Source organism: Strongylocentrotus purpuratus, unplaced genomic scaffold (assembly GCF_000002235.5).
Source record: "Strongylocentrotus purpuratus isolate Spur 01 unplaced genomic scaffold, Spur_5.0 spur5_scaffold_15, whole genome shotgun sequence".
Taxonomy (NCBI): Eukaryota; Metazoa; Echinodermata; class Echinoidea; order Camarodonta; family Strongylocentrotidae; genus Strongylocentrotus; species Strongylocentrotus purpuratus.
This window is the reverse complement of record NW_022145600.1, coordinates 19,603,308-19,620,466: the sequence shown is the minus strand read 5'-3', so window position 1 is coordinate 19,620,466 and position 17,159 is coordinate 19,603,308. Positions and strand designations below refer to the sequence as shown.

At 36.5% G+C, this 17,159-nt stretch overlaps 1 protein-coding gene across 1 annotated transcript in view; it reads right to left on the bottom strand.

Moving 5' to 3' along the window:
- LOC100888338 overlaps nucleotides 1–15,889 on the bottom strand; it is a 47,486-nt gene extending 31,597 nt beyond the window's left edge. The window contains exons 1-3 of the mRNA XM_030985782.1: nucleotides 14,595–15,889; nucleotides 3,464–3,538; nucleotides 2,265–2,370 (exon numbers count right to left, since the gene is read on the bottom strand). Of these exons, the coding sequence (XP_030841642.1) occupies nucleotides 2,265–2,370; nucleotides 3,464–3,538; nucleotides 14,595–15,658 (1,245 nt within the window). The 5' untranslated portion in view covers nucleotides 15,659–15,889. The remainder of the gene's footprint in view (nucleotides 1–2,264; nucleotides 2,371–3,463; nucleotides 3,539–14,594) is intronic.
- Between the last annotated feature and the right edge of the window lie 1,270 nt (nucleotides 15,890–17,159).

Genomic DNA, 17,159 nt, shown 5'->3' with positions numbered 1-17,159 from the left:
AATTGTTGCTAGGTAGGACAAATATTATGGTATGCCTTACCTAGAAACAACTATCTATGCAATTTGCATTCTGAGTATTGAAATACAATTATTCATAACAGGTGAATGACACAAGTTGTAAAGAGGCACTTTTACAAAGCTTTGTGCAAGTTTAATTTAAATACATTACGAAAATGATCTATTGAAGTAATTGAAGAATAGTAATCAATCAAGAGCCATTCTCACACTATGTACCATGAATAAATGAAAAGAATGATGTATGAACTGTTCACTAAATTGCTATACAGCTCTGGGCTCTATAGAGGCAACATAAATAATGTATGCATCATCGGTGCAATGTTTGTCTCTTGATGTCAAAATAATGTCACTGTAATTGTTCTCAATTAAGGGGCTGTTAATCATACTGGATATAAAATTAAAAACCTGTCAACTACTCAGGGCCATGAATTTGAAGTACCTGTACACGGTGTTATGGATTGATATTAAAAAAGTACAGTCAAATCCTATTTCTAGTTCAGTGTTATAAAACGTTTTTTAACCTATTCTTTGCTTAATACTAGCTGTTGTCTTGTACTTTATGGGTATCTTGCTGATTCGTGGCAACATTGTGGCCCTGTTTCATAAAACTTGTTATCATATTTTATAACAAGTTACGATACCTGTTACAAGCTACTGAAATCGTGGCATTTGATTGGCTGAGAGCAATTTTGTGATAGAATTTTAGCATTTGTTATTGATAATAGGCTTTAATAAAACAGGGCCCAGACAAGTTCTTGTCCTTCTCACTCACACCAAATGATATGCTAGCAGTTTTCATGAATGAATAACATATACATGTAGAGCATGCAATATCGCCTGATGATGATGATGACACAGATTATTCCTGTCTTTTCAAAGCCACATGCCAATTACATTGTAAGTAATGTGTGAGCAATTCCATCTTTCATCTAAAGTGGTGCAAAACCTAATATGACCCTCTCTGGAACTCTGGAAAATCCCACCAAAGATTTTAGATTTTGTATCTCACATTTGAACAGTTGCCACTTGCCAGTTTTTCTTCTTGGTACAGGAGTGATTACTAAGAGTATTCATTATTGTGAAATTTGTTCTCATACAAGACACATGTATTGCACTGTATATCCCACATAATATTGCACAATAAAGCAGAGGATTTAAACTCATAAGTTGCCTTTTGAAATAACATTGAAGAATTTTTTTTCTTTAATTAAGCGATACATAATGAGCTTAGGATCTGCATGTTCGTTTCAGTACTGAGCAAAGACTGATCAAGAGTCCTGATAATTCATCAATCATTTGAAGGATATGTTTACTGTTACGCTCTACAAACTGAATTATTTGAGCTACATGGTACATGCACACAAAATATTTCTCAATAATGCTGCTCTCACTGCACCTAGATGTAGATGCTTTCAAATCTACACTTCTAAAGCCAAAAGCTAACAATCTATCAATGGAAAAAATATTTTTGTTATTTATTTGAATATTCCTTTCTGATCCAAGAGATTACCTTGAATATTTGTTGGCAGTTAGGGGATTTGTATTTAATGGCAAAACTTTGGCACAAAAAAGGTCAGATATTTTTGACAAAGGCTATTGTATGACATGACAGATACAATGATGCATGCAACTAGGATCCAAACAAGTTTATGACAAGCAAAGAAATCAGGTATCAATAATTTGAAATAGCACAATTTTTCTTTTATGTGAAAAAGGTATGCCACATACATGTAGCTATAAAAATGGAGATAACTGGCTGGTTGTAGCTCCCATCCCCCCCCCCCCCCTTGCACCAAAGAACTCAACAACTGTTTGTATTAAAGATAAAGACCAGTTATGGTCATGCGATTGCATTGTGAAAGTAACGCTGTGGAATCGATCAGAAAAGTTGGCAAATATATCAATTAGTAGGCGGTTTCTCGGCAAAATTTGTATGATCACATATTAGTCAAAACATTCTTTCACATGAGTGGTAATAAGAGCTTCCATTTCTTTTTTTGAGAGGGGGCATTTCCAAAACTGATCTTTACCTTTAAGCATGAAATAGGTCTTATCAGCAAAGGCATCAGGAATGCACCCTCTAATAAAGGGGGCACAGTCGACCCCCTCCCCTCCATCAGCACCCTCCCCCCCCCCCCCCCCCTCCCCCCTCCCCCCTCCCCCCCCCCCAAAAAAAATACCCTGCCCAGTGTACTCATTATTAAACAGATTGTACACATGTACTTAGCAATGGAAACAGGACTTACCACTGGTTGTTCCACAAAGGCAGGGGGAACGCACCCTCCAGTCAGGTTGTAATGATAAGCGCAGTACCCCTGTACCAGCTCCTGCCTGCACTCTCGATAGGGTACCCTGTGTGTGTGTGAAGGAGGTGAAGAAGGAGAAGGAGGACAATTTGATTTAAGAGTGAAGGTTACCGCTCAAGTACATGAATCCAGACAGACCATTCTCAGACAGATCGATTTTGGAGGGTTTCAAGGAGAAAAGGAAAATGAGACAAGTGTTTCTACTTTCTAACATTGTGTAGTACTAGTAGGAAGAAAATGAACAAAGTGGTTGACAATGTCACCCTTGTCTGTCTCTTTGCTCTCTAATTTCAAGTGAAAAATATGTGTGCCTGCTTAAGTTCTTCTCCAATACAACATTACAATGAAATTCAATATGATCATATAATAATAATAATAATTGTGATTTATATAGCGCAAAATAATCATTGAAGATAATTCTCTATGCGCTTTACATTTTTACATTCATACAATTTACATTATCACATACAAATTACATATAAGGCCTATATTATTACACACAAATTATATATAATTTCATTACCGGTACATATAAATTACAAATCAAATTACATCAAATGAAATTCCGCTACAACAAATAATTATACATGTACATCTTAATAATAATAATGATAATAATAGTAGATTGTATAGCACATTGCCACTCCTGGCGCTCCATTATTAGTACCCCAGCTTTAGCACAGCTGCCATTACAGCGCTCAAGCATCTTTGAGGAATACCCAGGTACCCATTTACCTCACCTGTAAGGAGTGTGGTTAATGTGATTAATATCTTGCCAAAGGACACTAGTGCTTTGAACCCTAGATCTTGTGATTTGCAGTCTGGGGACTTATCCACTGGACCACAACACCTTTTCAAGTTATGCAACTCACGCCTTCATCTTTGAATAGTAAATCCACCAACAATATACCTCGGCTGTTTTCACTTTCCCTTAATATACTGTAACCCATTTCAATTGAAAAGGCTACATTATATTGTATGTTTCTCCCCCCCCCCCCCCCCCCCCCCCCGCCCCACCCCCTCTTATCTCACTCTCTCTGTTTTTCGGGGTAATCATGTTCTTCATGGTACCAATTATATCCCCAAACAATATTTCATTAATAAAGCGTCAAACTCGATAATAATAAGAGTGTAATTACCTCCCAAGGACCTTCCATAAGCTTTCCACCATATGTTCTACACTGGGCGTCCTTTGTGTACAGAATCCAGCATATCTGTGGAAGCAATAGTGAAATAGAAGAAAAAATGAGGTTAAAGTAGCAACAACATACAATGTAATCAAATCAATAATTAATGAGGAAGTCCACCCTGATAATTAGGTTGTTTGTAATAGAAACAGAAGAATGAGAGAAACAGGTCAGTGAAAGTTAGACTTATAAACCAATTAAAAATAAGAAAGAAATTAATTTTTAAAGGTGCAATCAATCAAGCCCCAATTGGCAACCCTGTGAAGTATCTTGCGAGCACCCCTCCCATTTGCCCTGTACTAAAAAACCTTTAAAAAAAAAAATTCATTTAAGAAAATTTTAAATCATAAATTTACCCTGCAAATATAATTATTGCAAATATGTTTTTATACAACCCCTTAAAGGTACTATGTCCCATTTGCAGGCCAAAAAAATGAAAAAGTTAAATTCCAACTGCATTTGAAAGATAATACTAATTTAGAACTTCCCTAAAAAAGGTGGGGCTTGAAAATGTCTTCAAGTGGGAAATAATGACTATTAGTTGTCAAATCGACTTTAGGGCTATAGAGCCCAAAAGTAATAGTCTTGATTTTCAGACAATTGTACCGAATGGTCATACGTTTTATGCTGCGCAAAGATGCAATCAGTTTAATCTTGGCCATCACAAGAAGTGGGTTATTGATGTAGACAAATGCTCATGTACCCTTTACAACTCTTTTCATGTATGTTATTACCAAAGAAGAAAAAAAGCCAGTCAGTCACTCAAGTGTCTGACAGTGAAGTCTAGCAAGTAAACGGGTTTCCTTGCATAATTTGAATATGAGGACACTGCTAACGTTCAAATTTCACAGATAGGACATACATAACATATTCATAATTCCTGCAAAGTTCTACAGCATTTGAGGTTGGCTGCAAAAGGGACATAGTACCTTTAATGAAACAAATATATTCTGTCATCAATAACAAAGAAAACAAAAATTTAAGAAATTTTCTGTACAGAGCAAATTTGAGAGGAGCTTGCATGATACATCACAGTGTTGCCAATATGTGTTTCACTGATGATAACTTCAAATATTCATAAGTATTCTATTTCTAATCAATCAGATTTTGCTGAAACTTTCACCAATTTGTTTCTCTCATTTTTCTGCTTCTAATAAAACCAACTCAATTATATATTAGGGTGGAATTCCCCTTTAAAAATTCAGCTTACAGCCAGGATATTAACCCATATTCATGAACTTTGAGTTTGATACAGTACATGGTTACATATAAAATTCCTCTAACTCCAAGCAGACAAAAACAAGTTTAACATTCATCCTGTACAGACAATCAAATAACATAAATTGGTAAATTGTTACACAATATAGGCCTGTCCTCATCAGACCGTGCAGTAGTTGCAAAATAACCCACTGATTTACCTGGCCTGATCTCAAATTAGACAGCTAATTTGCGTTTTCATCAGCCCGCAGTAGCAATTATCGGGTTATTTGGTTGAGAAAATATCCGGAGAAATCTTAGTCTTGCTCGCTATTTAGGAAATAGCCGGCGAATTTGGGCTAGTTTGTGATGAGCGTATCGGTCTGGTGAAGATGCAGTTTCAAGCTTCAGGGAAATATCCCGAGTCTGAAAATAGCGGGTTATTTTTCAACTTCGGTCTGATGAGGGCAGGCCTAGTGAATCCTGTTCTAGCCTTCATGTGACATGGATGTCAATTATGAGCTACAATGTATACAAACAGTTTGTGGAAAACATACTGGGCTGCATGGATGCATTCAACTGTTGTTTCACTACTCATTCACAAAAGTTACCAATAATTTCTAGTTTGGGCTCTTTAAACTTATACAATTCTGATGTTTAAAAATACATCCATGTTACATGGGCCTGCATTCAAGGCCTTCAAGTTGGCAATATTGGAATTGTTTTTTTTTCCACTGCTGATCCTGAAGAGAATGGTACATGTACATGAACATATTGTGTCACCCTTTTACGAGCCAGAAGGCGTTCATTCTGTGTTAAAGGACAAGTCCACTCGAAAAATAACTTACTTTCAATAAAAGCAGAAAAATCAGACAAACCAATCAAAAAAAGTTTGAGCAAAATCGGATAATTAATAAGAAAGTTATGAATTTTTGAAAAAGTATGTAAAACTATGGAACAATGAGAATCGCAACACAAATTGCCAAGATGGTTATCAATTTGTGACGTCATGTCCTCACAACTTATCAATTGCTTTACATAGTTTAATCCCATTAATTTCCCTTTTTATCCCCCAAAACTTGATTTCCCAATACCTTTGCCCAGGTTATATGATTTGTATCATATTGCGTTCATGACATTTCCCAAAAACTTTTATGAATTTTGAAGAATTGATACTATTTTCTGAATATTGTATTTTATAATTATTGATTTTTATTTAAATAGTTTATCAAAATTCAATTTTCTCATGATTTAACTGGACAAAAATTACTTTTTATTTGTGCATCCACACAGACACATAATTACTAACAATCTAACTTGGATGCTGGTGTGAAGAAATAAGATTCTTAGGGTGAAAATAGAAAATTTATATTATCAATATACAGAAAATAATTAGTGGATAGTGAGGACCATACGTCACAGACTCATGAGTGAGTTGCCAATTTGTGTAGTGATTTTCAAAGTTTTTCATGGCATTAAAAATTCATAACTTTCTTATTAGTTATCCGATTCAGCTCAAACTTATTTTGATTGGTTTTTCTGATTTTTCTGGTTCTATTGAAAGTAAGTTATTTTTCGAGTGGACTTGGGCTTTAAAGTATATGAGTTCGCACCCATCTGGCTATGCACAGAACAATATCAGAACATTAAAAAAAATTGTCTATTCCCTTTAACTTGTAGCATCTGACAAGTTGACAACACAAATCTTTAAAAAATGAAAATATACATCAACATTCTTAGAGGCAAAAGGCAATCATCATAAACCTTTTGATAGTTCTGTCTATGCCCTGTACATAAATTCTCTTCCTATTATTCTCTGCAGGTACAAATGACATCTGAATAGAAAAAAGGCAATGAAAGTTCAATTTAAAAAGTTAAATACATTGTGAGCTGCCACTGTAAAGAGAGAAAGCTGATCCAGTTTAATACATTGAGTATAACCTGCAAAAAAGCTTTTGTTGCGAAGGAACTGATTACTCACAACACTAAAGGGAGCTCTTTACAACAGAACTACGAAAACAAATTACAGACCATGACAGTATCTACATTGTTATGTAAATAATCAGTTAAACACACTTGTCTGGGAATTAACAGGGTGACCTAAAGCCCATGACTAGTGCGTACTAGTGCGGTCATTGTTTGGGCTTTTCTCAAAGTTACAGTTATACAATGTACCAGGGATTTAAAAACAGTTACAGACTTATAGGTATTGTCTGGTAAATTTAGACAAAATCAAAACTTGGATAAGGTACCAGGCATTTCTTCCTCCATTGACTATCACAATTTCTACATGTACATCTTATCACTTTTCTCTTGAGATACCTAAAATTAAACCAAAGTGGATTGTTGTCAATTTGTTATCTAATTGAAAAATCACTTGTTTATCAACCATCAAATGTACATGTAAGGCGATTATTATTCTCTGACAAAAGCAGATCACAAGTGGAAGTAAAAAAAAATGATGCATCACTCTTTTTTTAACGTGGTTACAATCAACTTCTTTTGATGTCTTTGGGCATGATGGTAACCCTCTTGGCGTGGATGGCACACAGGTTGGTGTCCTCAAAGACAAGACTTTCTTCATTGTACTGCACAGTGCACATGTAATCAATGTCAAAAAGATTCCTATAGAAATGTCACGATTCTACAGAGAAATTCAGAGCTGTGGACCTCACTAGTGACTACGGTATTCAATTAATTCAAAGACTTAATTCCTTCTTTGTTCCTAACTTCCTACACGCACATTTATTTTTTACGACACCCGAGTTCAAGAGCTTCACTCCAGTTAGCACAGCCATGTCAAGAGGATGTACGGTTTAATGAATTGCTGGATTAAAATGTAACCCCTTCAATACATCTCTGTCTATTTCAAATACACCACAGTGGGTCACCATGGGGGCAATACAATGCAAGCAAAAACCATCAAGTTTTCTTGTGTTCTAGAGTTTTGTTGGAAGTTGCGAGGCAAAGTATATAGGGACCTTTCTAGTGACTATTCAATTTATTCAAAGACTTAATTCCTTCTTTGTTCCTAACTTTCTACATGCATATGTATTTTTTACGACACCTGAGATCAAGAGCTTCACTTCAGTTAGCATGTCCATGTCAAGAGGATGTACGGTTTAATTAATTGCTGGATTAAAATTTAACCCCTTTGATACATCTTTTTTTATTTCCACCTTATCACAATGGGTCATCCGTTCGTAAGGGCATTTACAATGCAAGCAAAAACCAACATCATCACTTCCAAGCTATTACATGTACATATACAACTGTACATGTAGAGCAGCGACAAGTGGTGTACCGTATATGCCGGCGTAAAGGCCGCAGTATTTTTGGAAGAGAGTGTGGCCTTTACGACCAAAGAGTAAAAAATAAAAAAAAATAAAAAAAGTCAAAACCAACACGAATTTGCACGTATGGGACTAATAACTGTAAAATAACAATACCACTATAGTACAGGACATTCCAAACATCTTACCGACAATTTAATCTTGCATTGTTGACATGAAGACGAAAATAAACGTCCTAACACAACATTTGCCGATAGATCTTGATCTAAGTTTGTGCCAATGCATTGCAAAGGTAAAGGAAGGGACAGTCTAACGGAACTGCCGCGAACATCCATCCGAAGTCGCCATTTTGTTTTTCCATTTCATGCAGTTTCGCATTACACCGTACATTGCGGTAGGGGTATATCGGACACCAAATCTGCCTGCGATCACTTTTTAAGCTAAACTTCCGGTAAATTATAAGAATATGGATGAATTTGGTATCAGTTTGTAAAAAAAAAATAGTGTTTTCGAGAAAATTATGACTTATTTTGTTTTGACCGTTTTTTTTTTTTTCCTGTTTTTTTTTTTTTTCCCCCTCTTTGAAATGTCAAAGTTGGGGGTGCGGCCTTATCGCTGGCAAATATGGTATGTGCACAACTCACACAAAAAAAACATAATAACTTATAATTAGCAAACGCCCACGTTTTTTAATGATCCCTTATTCTTTTTTCTGCAATGTGAATGGGCCTCATGACATAAATTATAATCACAGGGTTAAACAAAGCATATACATGTATACATGCACATGTGCAGTAGATAAGAATAACAAGGTCAAACTGCTCATCATAGTACTGTACATTTAATAGCCATGTGCAATGTATGTTCACAAGGTACAGGGTACCGTCATAATTTTAAACTTTAAATTTTGTGAACCAGAGGGTTTAAATAAACAATGATCCACTCATAACGCCTTTAGTTCACACAGGACCAAAACAACGCGTATTTTAATTTGTATATTGCAAGCTGGGAAAGCATTGAATAAACTACTGTACAAGCTGACATAATCTTGAATTTAAATTTTAAACTGCCTCTGCACAGCACGTAAATTTGAATGAGGACCCATCCTCCCCCCTGCTCGTAGTTTGTAATTTTTTTTAGTAAATTATATTAAAGTTCTGAAACCAAGTCGTCCACACGGTCTCTAAATGAAGTTTAAAACCATACCATCAACTTAAATTTAACAGACTGCCGTGTGAACATTACTATTGTATTCATTGTTTTCATTCATTGGATTTGTGAAACATTAAACGCATTTATGTATTACAAACAGACAAATCCCTCATATATATTACTGCAGGGATACGTTGGTTCATGATATCGATGATGATTTGTACACTGTACATTGTAACATGGACATTCACATGCATACAGTACATGTATATTTAGTCCTGTACATTACACACAAACAATGAACATTGAACGGACGTTCAGATCAGCAAGTCCATGTCCAATGTATCCTGAGGAAATTGGAGCCAGATTAGCCAGCATTTTATTTCCCCTCATACTCTATGACCCTACACTGCAAAACAACAACCCTGATACTGATACGTGGCTTCTAAGAAAAAGGCCCATTTCAAGATTTTATTCGCTTCCTTTTCTGTCTTTTTCCTGCAGATTATTTTCCAAGATAGATTTCAAAAGCGACTGGCGTTCCAATATTACATTTGTACATATTGGCAACATGTACAATGTACATGTTGTGTAACTCAGAATTATAGATCCATAGGCCTACATTTTCCCTTATTTTAACTTTTTTGTCCATCTCTTCTCATATCCTTTCCTGAAGTTCCTTTAATGCATGAGAAGTCTTGTTATTGTTGTTGACTTGTTGTTGTTGTTCTCAATCTTGTTCTCGTCGTTCTGGTTCTTGTCGTTGTTGCTGCTGAGTTACACATGTAGTTTGATTACCTAATACTTATCAATTGTGAATACCGGTATAGTTTTTTAGTCTGCATTATTTTTTGCTTAACGTTGGGGATATTCTTGACAAGCTGATATTGAATATTTATCAATCTAGACTCAAATCTTCAATTCAAGCTCTAGTTGCAATTGGAGAGAGAGAGCCGAGAGGGAGAAAAGGGCTAATTCCAGCTTAGAAATAATTTTCACTCTGGTTTCATACATATACATAGCAACATTTGATTTACTCTTCACAAATAATCTATCACTTGGGTCTGGAAACCAATCAGGTTTTCAAGTGTATGGATACAGTACATTAGGGGACTGATTACCCTAGCTTTATACATGTACTGTAGCATCAGCTTCGTGTAGTTAGTCTGCAGAGACAGACTCTGATTTGACACTGAAACACAATTCCATTCATATAATCATTGAGCCAAGCCTATCTCTGTCAGTCTCTGGCCGTGTCAAACAAGAGCAGATAGAATGCATGACCCAAAAAAGTACAGTGGACCATGCAGTCCTGCATAATCTTGCAATTCAGACACCTCTATTACGCAATACACCTCACAAGGGTCTGCACCTCTAGACTAACAACGTCCTGCTGTACACTGTAGGGTACTACTGTAGGGTACCGTATATCAAAAGCCTATACAACGTGGACACAGCCAGAGGAGTTCCCCCAAAAGGTCACGCCTGCACTGTGGTGGTACCCAGGCAGGAAGAAATCTCTATCAACCGAATCTGACCTCTAGTCCGTCACTACACCTGTAATTTTGTCAACTCGGCTTCAATTCAAGACGTACATACACTGTATACAATTTACGTACACTGTAAGCATGTTTTGGGGAAGTTGCCTATATTTGGATTCCCATGGTCAGTCAGCGGAAGATTTATGCAGTAAGAAACGGCTGAATTAGCCCTGCTGGACGGTAATTCAATTTTAGACATGCACTCATTGAACTTGTACAGTTCGCTTCAATTTGTGGGTCGTTATTAAAGTGCATCGCGACCCTCATGCTGTTTGAATAGGTGGTATTTTTAGGGCCATTATACATGTACATTTAATTATTCAAAAAAAATTATAGAGAAGCGATGCTTTCATAAGGATTGTAACACTTGACATATTTCAAAATTTTCAACTACCGGTACTTCACTTTCAAATGAATAATCATCAGAGTATGAGATAAGGGCCCTGATTCATTAACCATTTTATCAATAACAAGTTACAATAATTGTTATAAACTACTGAAATTGTGGCATCTGATTGGCCGAGAGCAAATTTGCCATAGAAATTTAGAATTTGTTAGTGCTAACAAGTTTTATGAAACAAGACCCTGGGCTTCTCCATACAAGCTTTTAAAATCAATAGGAGAACCTAGAAGGGAAAAGTATTTTTGTTCAACAAAAAGAAAAAGAAATCAATTAAAATTTGATCATTTTAAAGAAATCTCACTTTTGCCATAGCAAATTAATTAAGAGTTAATAAGACAATAGTTGCTAACATATTAACTGAATTTGTTATTGATCAAACAAATATTTGATTTTCATCAGATTTTAAGAAGGAGAAAAAAAACATGTTGTTTTTCAGGACAGAAAAACAATGAGACCTACTTACATGTACAGTGTAAATCATTTACAGAACATGTCGGACAAACATTTACACATAATATTCATGTATCCAGGAAAAAATACTTAAGTATCCATGGAATCGTTAAAAATGTAAACTGATCTACATTTGTATTTATTCACTGCAAACAGTGCTTGAATTCAATAAAGTGGTCATGCACCTAATATTAGCACCATCTTTGTTTGATTGAATGTCAATAATACACATTTCACTGTTGACTAACCTGACATGTGATACAAATATAAATGGCAAAATGTTGACTGTTGGCTACGCTTGAATAGCATTCAAACACACAAGAAGTTAATCATTGTATCAAGGCAGACTGCTCAAACGAGCTCAAACGAGCGTATTATTTACAACCACAGCTTAACAACTAGAACTATATACATGTATTCAAAGAGTATGGCATTCTGCAACAATTTCTTTACAATTTTTTAATCACCAAATCATGAAATTCATACACCCTGCTGTAATCCATTAATCTTGCTACTGTTTTGCAAAGAATGTTATTCATTCAATACACAGTGGTTTCAGCATGAAAGCTACATGAACATGTTGTAAATGTGGCACCACGTAATTGAAACCAGGTGGACCAAACAGCTAAAATGTCCATCGAGCAATAACTTTATCCATTGAACAACCAAATTCACCTCAATGACCAACGACAGTTGCCATGCCAACTTGGCACTGCCAAGTCATCTAAAAATGAAATGTACACATGTACAGTACATGTACTATACATCTGTAGTAAACATGTGTCACAGAACAGTATCAACTTGTATTGAGTGACAATTCAATGAGTGATTCAAATTTTCTCAATAATAATGTACAATACATTATTCTGCCTACCAGGTGGTATGCACATAATGTACAACCAGTAGGCCTAATGTACATGTGCAGTACATTCGCTCATGCAGAAATAGAGTTTTCTGAATGCATGTACATTATGACAGATATTTGTAACAGAACCCATGCATACGTTCTTGTAGCTTCAGGCCCTTCAAAAGCTACATGTTCAGTATGCACATGTGTAAATGTACATGTAGCATGGGATACCCCCCCCCCCCCCCCCAAAAAAAAAAAAAAAAAAAAAAAAAAATAGGTCAACTTTTGTTTTACCTTTTTATTTCAAATCTGGTTACCAGTATTAAGTTTTGAGTAAGGACATACTGTTTTGACAAATTGACATTTCCCTTGCCTTTTTCTTTTTTTATCCTTCAATTTACGCACTGAAGCATGGCTCGCAAAAAACAAATTAAGAAATTTGTCTCCATAATGGCATGAGCATTGTACACATCTTTCTATATCACAACTCTCGATCCTTTGAAGCCCGGCACATTCTTGTGCAATCCGATTGATTTTTGTAGAAAGGGCAGTTGTATTTGATGTGGAAATCTTAAAGATAAAGACCAGTTATGGTCATGCGATTGCATTGTGAAAGAAACGTTGTGGAATCGATCAGAAAAGGTTGATCATAAGTATTGGTGTGTACTGCAAGGTTCTGGAATCATCAAAATGATAAGAAATTTGCCCCAGTCTTGGTAAAGTAACAAGCACTGTACACAGAAAGATGTATATGGGACTATGCAACACATGCGCGATATCTATCAGGTCCAAATAGATATAATAATTTACCAAATATATCAATTATAGGCAAAATTTGTATCACCACATATTTATTTAGTATTCTTTCACATGATTGGTAATACAAGCTTCCATTTCATTTTTTTGAGAGGGGGGGTGTTTCCAAACTGATCTTTACCTTCAACAACCACTATCCTTCTGCTTTAGTTTCTAAATAATAATAAGAATATTAACAAGCGGAATTTTAGTACATTTCACTCTTCTAGTCACTTTAGTCAGAATAAAAGCAGAATTGCATATAACTGCAAATTTACTTTCAAATGAATGATTTCACTAAGTGCATATTTTTATTGGTAATATACTAATATTACATGTAATGTCATATACATGTACATGTACAGTACACTGTGTAAAAAGTAAACTAATGATATTGAAAACTACAAATCTACTATTTCTGGCCAGTCATTGTACATTGTAAATGGTGGAGGCAAGAGGTTACAATGTACAAGTAAGCCTTAATTGGAGTACTGTCAAATCCTGCATTATCAAGGATCATGTCATCAAAACTCAGCTTAATAACAGCCCTATTGGATTCTATTGATTACTTCTCTTTCTGTCATAGGCCTATCATGTCCGCTACATGACGTGTATATTTCCCTGTTCTTTTATGCGAGTCACAAAAGCTCTCTCTTGCTTTTATTCTATTTCAAATATATTTTTTTTATAACTTCACTATTATTGTCAGTATAATTTGAGATTTTTTTGTGCCAGTAATTAAAGCATGTTTATTAACCACACCCTAGTGAGAGAAACCTCCTTAAATTTAAAAAAGGAATCAATTTTCTTTTAGCTATCCTAGGGCACTAGTCAGAGGTATTTTGGTTTACTTCTTTTGTCCCTGTATTTGTTTTTGGTTCAACTTTACCACGAAATTAAATAAATGATATTTTTTAATATCATTTCAGGGAGACATTGTTGGGGGTAACTCATGCATGTAATTTGCCCCCGTCATATAACAAGTACAAAAAGATGCACAATTGAGAGTTACATACAGCCAGTCATCTTGTCTTTTGAACATTAACTTTCTTACTATTTGTCCAACTCATTTCTAGCTTTCAACTCATTTTCTTATTTCCTGCTTTCACATATAGTGCAGCTTGTTCCCAATTATGTCCTTGAAATGTGGCATCCTGAAATATAGTCATCCCTCTGTGGCTTGCAACTGCATAATACCAGAGGTCCTGAAGATAGGCTTTTTCAAAACAGAAAAGTTTTTTCTTTATTCATTGGACTTTGGATCTGAATGTACAGTACACTGCCAGGGTAGTCAACAAATAAAAATTCTAACATATAAAATTGACAAAATTGTAATAAAAGAACTTTATTATCCCCCCCCCCCCCCCAAATAGTAAAGTTAATACGTGATCTTTGACCTTACCCATTTTGAAGTGCCATTTGAGGTCTGGGGCAACTGATTCCAAAAACTTCTTCCTCAGGTATCTGATAGAGCGTGTCTTGCGTCACGGTCTTATCAGAATGCAGTTCGTCAAAGTAGATGTACATCACATGCTCCCTTTCTCTCCGCATCAGCTCCAATGCACCCTTGGTTTTACCATAGAGCCCTTCGTCGCTGTCACTCGTACATTTCACCGTTATGAAAAACATTTTCCGCTTTCCGGGCACCGGGTCAAAACCGCAAAGATCCACTGTGATTTTAAAGAGACAGGCTTGATGGCCCAGGCAAAATAAGATGGGGTCGCAGCCTGTCTGGGTGAGGGGGCTTTGGTTAATGACTTGAGCTCCCGGAGCGACCATATCCATGAAATGTTGCCGAGCATTCGGGGGGCTGTTCGCCTCGCCTCGGCGTAGCCTGGCCTCGCGAGGCTCAGGCGATAATTTTTTGGCAATTTTATCCGCGATCGTGTACATCTTTGACCCCTGCTTGGAAGCCCATGGTCTATTTAAAGTCGACTGAGCAGTGTCAAAACGATACGATAACTCTGATATAAAATAACCACGGGGACATGTAAAAAAGGACCGCTGGTTTTCCTGCCATTTAAAGTTATGTTCAACAGAGTTTTTCCATGGCACCTCATGATATTTGACCATGGGAAGCTCTATAACTGGCCCATTAGCTGGTTGGGGAACAAGATGTCTTGGTCGAGTATCACCAGCCGGAGGTGGAGCTTTCGCTCCAGGTTTCTGTGCAGCCGGTAGCATCTGTCTCCCAACTCCAACTTGGGGAGGAGCGCCATTTGCTCTTTTGCCAAGCAAACCAGGCAAAAGTCCTCTTTTGTGCAAGTTAGGAAACCGTCTTTTCAAATCATCTTTTACATCTATACCCTGTCCAATACAATGTTCTACTAAAAGGCAACATAGCAAAGTCACTAACGCAAACTTCATCACTCTTCTTACTCCGCTCCGCCGCCTGAACGGCCACAGAGTTCCGGCCGAATCTTTCCCTAGGTTGTCGGGTGCACATCGTACTGCTGAGGCATCCATTTCTAGGCAACTTCTGCTTCGCTACACTTCTGCTTCAATGACGTAAAATATCCATATTTTCGATATATACATCACCCATTTATTGGTCCATAATGATCACAGGTGTATTCTTGAGTATGTTGCTATCACCTACACATCCCGTTGTGCGTTTACAGCTAAATAATCGATAATTTTTCAAGATTCGTAGGTCTTCCTGTCGCACAGTCAATAAGCTGTGTCCGGACTATTTGTGCTAGGACTGTAGCTGGCGCTATATATCTAAGAATTTTTAAATTTGCGAATTAACGTTACCGATTCTTTTATCATTAAAAAGAATGCAGGTAAAGTGAAAGTAAACAAAATTCTGATAGATATTCCAATCTCATAAGTCATGGGTCAAAGGAAGTATTGTGATTTTCATGAAAGATAATTTATGTTTTTAGAACATAACATGTCGTGAGTTTTCGGACATGCTGTCGGGTTGTAAAGGAACATTTTAATTTTATAAGAAATGACATGAAAGAATAATTTTACCTCGTACATAAAAGTTCTTGTGTAAATAGCAAGAACATAAGCATACTATAAAACTTATAAAAATAGAAGGGAATCCCCCCCCCCCCCATGAGTATGTGAAACTAAACGAAAGAAGAAATGTATGAACTCATGTATAGGCCCCTACCCCTGAAGATGTTGTAACGAGAGACACACCTGCACCACCTGCACACTGCACCCTACACATTGTATATAGTGCACGGAGAACAGCCACCATCACTTCACCAACAGCACATCACCAACAGCACGCACACAGCACAGCCCTCCAGGACAGCGTTCACGCTTTTGGGAGAGTAATTCTTCAAGATTCAAGGTTCAAGGCCTAATGGGAAGAGGAGAAGGGGACTCCGAGAATAGACAGAGATTAGAGATAGCTAAAATAAGCCATGGCATCGTTAACGGGATGGGGGGGGGGGGGGGGGGGGGCTTTGACTAACGAATTAAAATTAAAAATATCAATCGGTTCAATCTGGAAGTTGTCATCATAGTGATATCAGCAAATAAAGAATTTTGTTTGGGATGAATTTAGGGGCTAATACACTGAGTATACTCAAGATAGTATGATGACCGATACATATAGTACGTCAATAATTTACAAGACAATCAATAACTATACACTTCGAGGCGTCAGTGAACCTATTAAGACGCCAGCCGCCACTTAACTCCACATTTTTATGTCCTATATTCAAGCATTTATTATGGTCATTAATTAAAAGTGAACATTAGCAAGGGTACGTACCGTACGTGCGAGATACACAATAGCGAGAATATAGACGTGAATGCTTCCGATACTAATACGTTAATTGGTTATTGATGATCAGCAACAGATAATTTCATCATTAAATTGCAGCTTTTGTCCCGGCTTTTGTCCAAGATAATGTGGTGTACTTGAACTAATGCTTACCTGTTGGGTAATAGCAGTTTTGCTTGGAAGCTTTCATGATGTAAATTACTTTGGGTAATGATTATC